Source organism: Mastomys coucha, unplaced genomic scaffold (assembly GCF_008632895.1).
Source record: "Mastomys coucha isolate ucsf_1 unplaced genomic scaffold, UCSF_Mcou_1 pScaffold22, whole genome shotgun sequence".
Taxonomy (NCBI): Eukaryota; Metazoa; Chordata; class Mammalia; order Rodentia; family Muridae; genus Mastomys; species Mastomys coucha.
Window position 1 is genome coordinate 118566434 of NW_022196905.1, and position 9670 is coordinate 118576103.

Here is a 9670-nt window from a genome sequence, read left to right on the forward strand (position 1 = left end):
CACGCAAGCGCATTACTCAGGTGCGGCCGCACTGCGGTTGCCCTGGGTAACCAGGGCGGGGTGGGGCTGGGGCGGGGACGACAACGGGGGTGGAGAACCCGAGCGGGAACGCGCGTGCGTGTGTGGGCGGGGACTCAACCCGCCCGGGACGCATGCGTGCGGTGCTCTCCTTCGTCTCCCCGCCTCTCCACGCCCCCATCCCCGGGGTTGGGGGGTTGGGGAGGGGGGGGTTGGAAAATGAGGCTGGCCGGCCTGGCGCGTGCGCACGCGCGCCGTCCCCCCGGAGGCGTCTGGGTGTGCGGAACGCGCGCGCGCGTTGCTCGGAGGCGCACCTGTGAGGTGTCCCCCGGAGGAGAGCGGGCTGGGTGGGTGCGCGGAGTCCGCGGGCCTAGACGCGCAGTCCAGCCGCACTCCGGAGTGAGTTGGACCAGGCCGGCCGTCGTAGGTGTGTTTTGTCTCTGTTGGCTTTTCAGGACGGGGCGTGGGCCGACAAGCGGGCCGGGGGTGGGGGGGCGGAAGGCCGTAGAGTCATGGGGGAAGCGGGGGAAAGAGTAAGAAAAGGAAAACAACCCCATCATTCAGCCAGGCCTGGGCCGCGCGGGCATGGCGGGGAGGGAAGGTCAGCGCGGTGCCCGCTGCGGCGCAGGCCCCGGTCGGGCCGGGACTAGGCTGAAGAGGCCCCGCGGGAGCTAGACTCCCGGGCCGGGCCCCATTGTTGTCGGGGCCGAGGCGGGCGGGAGCGCGAGCGCGGCGGCTCTGGGAGCCGAGGGCCGCGCCCTGGAGCGCATCCAGGCGGGTCCCGGGAGAGCGGTAATGGCCGCTCGCGCGGGACGGGGCACCGGGCGGGGGCGGGGGGGGCCTGTCGCTAGAGCTGTCCGCTGCATGGCTCTGTGTCGTCTCCAGCCCTGCACAGTCCCGGCCCTGGCCGCGCAGCATCCCGCCCAGGTGATGAGGACCTCCCCGCGTCCCCAGCGCGCCAGGCTGCTGCTGCCGCCGCCGCCGCCGGACGCCTCCATTGTCTGACCACCGCCAGGGCTCGGCTCTCGGCAGGTAAGCCGGCCAGATGTTGGGCGCAGCTCCCCTGCCGCCGCCGCCGCCGAGCACCACCGGCCTCCCTCCCCTCGAGATGCGCCGGCCGCTCTCCTCGAACTCGGCTTCTTTGTGAGACCTTTCGGGCCAAACTCTAGGCAAGTCGGTCCCGGGGATGCGTCTGCGGGATCGGGAGTTTATAGAGTGTACCCTTTACAACAAAGGAGCCCCGAGATCGGAAGTCACAGTCCCAAGCCAGTGTCTCCTTGCCAGGAGCAGTGTGTGTCCTTTAAACATTGTATTGTTTTCAAGGGGTGGGACTCTTTTAGAAGGGGATCGTTGCTTACTCGATAAGCATGTAGTTTCCCAGAGCAGAAAAGTAGTGACCTCCTTGTCCCCCCTACAGATTAAGATTTAGAAATTGTAGATGAGAAAGATGGTTTTTTGTAGAGATGAATGCAGTCACAGATGACAAGTTTTTATCAGTCCATCTCTGTCGAGATAACTATTCTGCACGTGGTGCAAATTCTAAGTCTTAATTAAGGGCTTTACATCATGTTGAGTACTAACTAGTTGTGCAGTTTTTTTCCACGTAAGCTTTAACTCGTCTTTTTAGAATTGTGGCCAGGTGTTCGAGAGTTTGGTTCTATCATTGTTTAGCCATGTCCCATTGGTGACGGCAATTGAAACTTTAATTTTAAAGAACAGCTTCTTCAAAACAAAACGAAAAAAGCCTACTGGCAGTTCTGTGGTAAGATGGAACTTTATTGGAGGGAGCCACAGAGTCGTGCTAACTGCAGAATGGAAACACTTATGATGGAGGACTTTGGTTAGGGATTTACACGAGGGCATCTCTGAGGTGACTGCAGACTGTTGTTTTGCCTGTGACCTTCAGGAGAACACTTAGAGCCTCAATTTCTCTAAAGGTCTGTTCACTACACAGACCTCACTGACGCTGAGAAAGCTGAACGTACAAAGCTGTGAACACAGACTCCGGTTGACTTCCGGTAACTCAAAACCCACCAACTTGCAATTTGTATACCTTTTTTCATCAAATGAGCATATTGTAGATTACTTATGACAGTCAAGTTTAAAACTTTTTAAGTTTTTGATCCTTTAACAATTTTTATGGAATAGTAGCAGTGCTGTGTTCCTAATGAATATTTTACAAGGTACATCCTTTCTAATGCTTTTCTATTAAAAAAAGAAGGCACATTCATTAGTTGACTGGATCAGAGTATCTGCAGTCGGCTTAGCTAAAATCTTACTTCGACATTTAAACAAACTTACTTTGTTCTGTTGTCTATTCTCTGCCTGTTTTCCTGTGGCTGCAGAAGGTTCAAGTTGTCAGTCCACTTGTCAGTCCCTTTCAGGAAAAGGGTCTCCTACTGAATTTGTAGGTGTATTAGAAAGTTTTACCAGGTGAGATAGTGATGCATCTTAAGATACAAACAATTCAGTCAGTCCCTTGGTAGCTGTTCTTTTTGTTTTCTTTTTTGTTCAGATGAATGTGAGTGCCTGTAGCATGCCAAGAAAACCAATGTGTCCTGTTCTCTCGGAGTTTAATCGGTAGAGAGAAAGGATGAGAGATTAACCCTAGAACTTGATGTCTACTCAGACTAGGCTATCTGCTAGGAAAGGTAGGCAGCACCTGATGGATAAGAGAGCATAAGAATGAGAACCACATTTTAGACTGAGGAACCTGAATGACTTCCCTAACTCTAAACAAGATTTAAGCTGAGGTTTGAGGGATGAGTGAGACCTGGTGTCAGAAGTGGGGATAATTTTGCAGCAGAGGAATAGTATGTGGGAAGGGAGAAAAGGTAGTGCTCATTGTAGGAGCTAAGGTGTCCCGGATGGTGCTTACCTGACCGGGGGTGGGGTGCACATCCTGTGGGGCAGGTTAGAAATGTGGTTCTTAAATAACCTCCTGTTGCCACATGCAGAATGTGGGGGCTTGAGGTGGAAGTGGGAAGATCACACTGGCCATTTCCCAGTGCTCTTGGGGGAGGGGCAGCCTACTCCTTAGAGAATGTGAATTCACACCACTAGCAAAAGTGAAGCCAAAATAGATGCTTGATTTTTTTTTTTTTTTTAAACACCCAGTTTTTTCCTTTTAAGAGGTGGGACTCAATAAAAAGCAAGAGCAAAAATACTTTACAGGGCCTTCCAAATGCTAGGCACATTTTCTGTCATTGGATTTAATGTTCCTAACACAAAAGGAACTTTAAAACAAATGCATGCACACTTATACTTTCTAGAGGACATGTGTTTAATTCCCAGAACCCACATGGCACCTCACAACTGTCTGTAATTCCAGTTTCTCCCCTCTTTAGGTACTATGCACATGGTACACACGCAGGCAAAATACCCATACATATAAGATAAAAATAAATATAGAGCTGTCCAAATTTCATCAGTGATACTATATCTAAAATACATATTTTTTAAACATTAGACTGAGCATTTAGAAGTTTGCTGAAAGTCCCGACAGCTCCTGGGAGCATCAGTATGAGTGAAGCTCTGGCAAGATGGAGCAGAAGGCTCCGTGTAAGCAGGGAAGCTTGGTGCTTTTGTACTGGGGATGGTGTGTTGGTTTTGAAAGTAGTGCCTGGACAGATGTCTGTAATACACTATCAAAGACACAAGCTTCATTCTATATTTACAAGATACAAAACAAAATAATTATATGTTTGAATAAAAACAGAAAAATATCCAGAGTAGCCCATGGAAACCATGATTACTTGTGCAGGGAAACACTGGGAGCCAGTTTTCCTTCTTTATGCTTTCTCATTTCCCGGTATCTATACGAGCACTAACTTGTAGTTAAAGGCTATAAGTTCTGTCATTTAACACAGAGAAATCATTGTGTTCAGTGCTTAAGGGGCACAGTGCCAGTGGTACATTCACATTCTTACGTTGTATTGGCGATATAGATCCAGCTTTACAGTGAGTACTCCTGTTTCTTGACATGGGAACCACTAAAGAAATGTTTTTAAATATAATAAAAAGCTTTATACACAGAATAATGTAGAATGATCTTAAGGGTTTAATTGTAGAATGAAAATAATACATTCTCTAGATAATGCTGCCACTTAAAATATATTTAAAAGCTTATGACTGTTAAATAGAGGAAAATCAGGACGCACAGTTGCAAATATGATATAAATACACAAAAATTTCAGTAATCTCCCATTAAAACCTGTAAATGGAAAAAGTCTGTAAGAAATTTGGTGAAAATGTTAAGAATTGTGGGCTTTGGATATTAAGACTTTGAGCTACTTAAACAATATCTTTTTATAGTTAAAAAAAGTACAATGGAACATTCAGTTTTTCCGGTAACATTATATTGGGAACTTGTTAGCTACATGATAAAATAATGTGCACATTTATTTATGTGTGTTTTTATTTTGAAGCAGGGTCTCTTTGTATTGTCTTGCCTGTCTTGGAACTCACTATGTAGACCAGGCTGGCCTTGAACTCACAACAGAAATCCTCCTGCCTGTGCTTCCCAAGAGCTGGGATTAAAGGCATGCACCACCATACTGTGATGCATATTTTTTTAAGCCATAGACGTTTGTAAATTGCAATGCAAGTGGATGGGACTCATTGGAAAATTATAAGCAGGGTAGGAACTATCTGATGCTTTAGAAAGAGTACATTCGAGTAGCGGAGGGAGGCTTTAGGGAGAAATGACTGAAGTAAATGATGTGATTAGAGAAATCTGGTAAGGTAGAGAGTACAGGGCTTGGTAGATGAGGCATATGGTTCCTGGGTTTCTGGCGTGGACAGATGGATAGAAGGATCCACTTAGCAAAATAGATGCTATAATGAGATTTGGCCTTAGGCCCGCTGAATTTGAAGGACTTAATAAACAGGTCACATAGTTTCTTCTTTGGAGGCATTATGAGCATTCTTTGCTTCATCATTGAAGTTGTTTCTCTGTAGTAATTTGTTTTTGAAATATGATTATGCATTGCAAATTGTTTAAGTTGGGCATGTCTGTACAGCTTAGCCTGCATTGTTGGTGTCAGATGGAATTGTTACAGATGGCTTGACTGACTTGGGGTAATACTGGGTAGTCTGGCGTTATGCTGAGCATTAGTGGTCCTGTTTTCAGTCTTCTGTGACAGTAGTGTATCAGAGTGATTAATGTAATAATGATGAACATGTAGGAAAGGACAACGTAGGTAGAGTGGCACTCTGGTCATGCTTCCATGATGCTGTGCCCGCTTGACTCTTAGAGGACAGACAGGTGGGGGTTTGGGAATTGGTCATTTTCTTTAAAGATAACATCTTTAAGAGCACATGAGCCCGTGTGAGCACAGTGAGGACATACCAACCAGAGCTAGGCATCTATATGCTGGAGGACACGCCTCTGCAAAGACAAAGTATTTGGGAGGGAAGAAGGGTGGTGGTGTCACCAGAGAGGCTGTTGATGTCAGGGGCTTTCTGTGGCACACAGCATGGAGGTGAGGTTTTTTTCCTGGCCTCATGTGCATGGCTGCGCTCTACCCAGTCTTCTGTTTCCACCCATCTGTGCTTGTAGTTTCTCCTGTACTCCTCCTTCTGGGTGAGACCTGCATTTTCCTAGAATGGCCATGTCAGAAGGGTGCTCCTGAGTCTCTCTCCAGCTAACCTCTAGATGCTGCTTTGTTGAACAGCTATGGATTCTCTGGGAGGCACCAGTGATGTAGCTCAGTGCTAGTCTACCCCTGTTGCAGAGTAAAGTCCTCGAGTGTATGAGCATCTGGCTCAATGTCTGGGGATGAGAATGCTCAAAGGTTTCTAGAATAAGAAGTGAGGAAATTTCAAGGGGGTGGGCAGTCTGGAGATGTGATAAAGGGAGCAGGGTGAGACAGTATTTGTCAGTTGATGTTGATAAGTAAGATCACATGTCTATATTGGAGAGTCTTATATGTGTATGTTAAAGAGGAGTGTGTTGTTTCTGTTTGTTTGTTTGTTTTTGTTAAATGGTTTTGATTTTTTGAGGGAGAAACAGAGCCTCAAATATCTCAGGCTGACCTTAAACCCACTGAGTAGCTAAGGATGGTGTGTGCTGACATACCTGGTTTTATATAGTCTTGGAAGGGTTTTGTGCATGCTGGTTGGGCTACATACCACCCAGCCCTAGAAGAAGAGAGATCTTTAAACAAGTAAAATTTACTTTAAGAGATGTTCTGGGCTACTTGTGCTTGGAATTGTGTTGTTTCTGTATTTGCTCTCTCTGGAGCACGAAGTCTGTCCTCAGTAACATTACTCCAGAGCTCATTTCTCATAGCTGTGCAAGTTCACAATGGACTTGAAATGACATTCCATAAAATAACCATAACTTATCTCCACGTTTAAAATAAGATGCAGAATAGCATGATCCATGGCATTGTGGCAGCTTATGAGAAAGCCTTGGTGCCCAAAGCGGAACTGTGGGCTGTGTATCCCCAGTCAGTTCACAGTGGACCAATGAAAAGGGTTAGCAGCCTTTCTTCTGCAGAGCTCGTGCTGCTGTGTCCCTGGCATTCCAGATCGTCTTCATATTTATACTTTAACATGCTGGACTGATGTGAAAAACTTCAGAGGCAGCGCTGCCCTCGCTGTCAGGTCTCTGTTGATCTGGTTGGTAACTTGTGGTACTGTGTCTTTACCTTCTGATAGAACTGAGTGCTAAGCCTTGAGTAGAACTCACAAGCTCACTTGAACCTGCATAGAGCCTGTGCAGTCTCAAGGTATCTGGCAGTTAGAGGTTTGTGGATGGCTGAGATATCTCTTTGCTGGTGTGAGAGTGCCCCCTGGAGGTGCTGGTGTGAGAGTGCCCTCTGGAGGTGCTGGTGTGAGAGTGCCCTCTGGAGGTGCTGGTGTGAGAGTGCCCTCTGGAGGTGCTGGTGTGAGAGTGCTCCCTGGAGGTGCTGAGATGAGTTGGGGTTTTTTGTATTTTTGTGAGGTTTTTGGTAGCAACTAGTTGAGACTCAGTGCCAGATGGTTGAAACTGGTAAGGATGTGAGTTGGGAATTGAAGTGGACTTGAAATGGTTACAGAGGCCTGTCAGGCCTGCTGAGGATGGAGGAGTTTTTGTAGCTAGGGAAGAATGCTGTTTGGAGGCAAAGAAATACAGCCTCTGGTAGCCTATGAGAGAAAAAGCAGCAGTGACCCCAAGTACTGGGGAAGTGTATGAAAGGCAAGCTTGAGTTGGGCATCTGGCAGCTAGAGAGGTGGGAGAGGTAAAGTGTAGGTTTTCTTTAATGGTTGTTAAATGCTAAAGAAGAACATGGAAGGGAGCAGAGATTTGTTCAGCCCATTTTAAGAAAGGGGATGTGTGTTGTCAGAATTCTTTGGCCTTGGGACAAACCTCAGGAACAAAGGCATCCTTTCCAGGACAGTTGACATCTCTTGTCTTTCCTAAGCTCCTAGATTCATTTTCTCTGCATCTTCTGCTTTCATCTTGCTGATAGGCTTGCCTTCTTCCTGACTGGTTTACTGGGATCTGTTGTGACCCTCTGCCGCACTTGCGGACTTGGTAGTCTTCCAGGTTCTTTTCTCAAGCTTACTACTACATTCTTTCAATGTTGCACACTCTTCCCTGTATGTCCTCCTTATAACAAGTTCCACAGCCCCAGCTATAAGTTTATGAGAAACTGTCCCTGATGTGTCTGTTGTCTTGATAGAGAGCCTGCCTTTGGCACTAACAGTCCTGTTTCTCTTATACATGAACACTACTTACAATGCTATGGTCACTTTCAGCAGTGTGGCCTCCTGCCAGTTCCTCTCCCTAAAGTCTGAGAACAAATTTAGTATCACCCCAACTTCACAAATTACAAGGTGAGAGTATGTCCTATCTAAGTAAAAACATGGCAGCGAGTTGATGCCGCAAAGTCCTATACCTAAAAACAGAGATTTCTACTTGAGATTTCTACTCAAACTGCTGTGAGTGTGTATGTGTTGGGGGAGGGAAGGCTAAGTTCATCAGTGACAATGGCTATGCATCCATCTGTGTAGAACCAACCCTTCAGACTGCTAACATTATTGTAAGTGAGTGTCCAGGCATCTTTTACTTCATCCTGTTAGTACTTTTTAGGGCCTGAGGCCTTTATTGTAATTCTTCACCTTCAAGTGAACAGGGATTGTCTAACAAGGATGGTAAAGCCAAGCCAGGAGTCCCTCTGTCTGGCTTGGGTTTGTCTTCAGTGTTCCTGTTGCCTGAAGCATCAGTGAAAAGCACTACTGGGTTTTCTTTTTCTCTCTGGGATTCCTGCCAGCTGAGTCAGCCATCCAGCATCTCAGTTAGATGTAGTTCCTCCCAGGAGAACCACTGTGCTACTGAGCAAAGTTTACAGATGTCCTTGCCTTTCTTCCCCATAGTTTCTTGAGTTTCTTCTTTGTTTTTTCATGTCTTGAATCCTGTATGTTTATACAAGCTCCTGGTGTGACTGGTCTGTATTGTGAGCTTTTCAAATTGCCCATTCATTGTACCCAGTTCTTCAAAACACCTATACTTCTCAGCACTCCACAGTGTAAACCTGGTGCTTTTGTCCTTTCTTTGTGTTTAGTAGAACACTAAGGCCTCTGTGGCCTTACAACCACTAATGGCCCTGCTTTTGCCTCTTCTGCAGTGTCTAAAAGTCACTGTGGTCAGTTTTCCCATTGTTTCACCATTTGTCTAAGATAGAGAATCTCCTCATAGTATTTTTTTTTTAAGATTTATTTATTGTTATATGTAAGTGCACTGTAGCTGTCATCAGACACACCAGAAGAAGGCATCAGAACTCATTACGGATGGTTGTGAGCCACCATGTGGTTTGAACTCAGGATCTTTGGAAGAGCAGTTAGAGCTCTTAACCACTGAACCATCTCTCCAGCCCCTCAGAATATTCAAAGTAAAAACTTTGAAGATTTAAGTGCCCTTTGTGTGTAAGCTCCTATACATTTCTCTCTGCATCAGTCCTGAGTTCCGCTTACCCTGTCTTGTCTTACATCTGGGGTTCACTGTCTGGCTCCTTGTTAGGGGATATAAACTGCTCATGCTCCAAGTGACAACAGGCTCTCCTCCCAGTACATTTTCACTTTCTGTTTGTTAAGTAGTACAGCTAAGGTGTTACGACCCAGGTATAACAGTAGCCTAAGCTACCGTCTCTGGGTCATGTGATTTGTAGAGATAACAGAGAAATGGGTATGGAAAAGATGCTGTGGCTGAAGGAGATCACTTTCCACTTTGCTAAAGCTGTCTTGTCTCCCTGGAGCTGACTGATGTGGGCTTGTGCTGTTCTTCAGCCTTTCTTCTGCCTTTTCCTGGCAGTGGTTAAGCTTTCCAACCTATTGGCCTAGGGTTTGAGCTAGTTTGGGGGGTTTTTTGGCACTCACTGTAGCAATGGAGGAAGGAAGCTGGGTTAGCAAGTGAGTCTTGTCAGAGAGAACAGATCTGGCCTATCCCTCCATCCCTTCTTTTTTACTTCTTATCATCCTGTAGTGCTGATAGGCACACTGATGGGTTTGAGTCGCGGTGGGACGCGTCTGCAGACACCAGGCTCAGGCAGTTCCACATGTAAGAGGTTTAATTGGAAGGGGGTAAGGGGGTAGCGGCGCAGGAAGAGAGAGGGGAGAGAGAGGGAGAAATGGAGGAATTGTCTCATATATACGGGTTGTGACGTAG

General features: G+C 46.5%; 1 protein-coding gene across 9 annotated transcripts in view; it reads left to right on the forward strand.

Annotated features, from left to right (window-relative positions):
- Positions 1–9670, forward strand: part of LOC116068443 (translation initiation factor IF-2-like) — a 121577-nt gene that overhangs the window by 838 nt on the left and 111069 nt on the right. For all 9 annotated transcript variants that reach the window (XR_004109581.1, XR_004109583.1, XR_004109582.1 and 6 more), the window contains exon 2: positions 904–1050. Coding sequence is in view for 6 of the 9 variants with exons in the window: in XM_031337982.1 (XP_031193842.1) it covers positions 904–1050 (147 nt within the window). In the remaining 3 variants the exon portion in view is untranslated. The remainder of the gene's footprint in view (positions 1–903; positions 1051–9670) is intronic.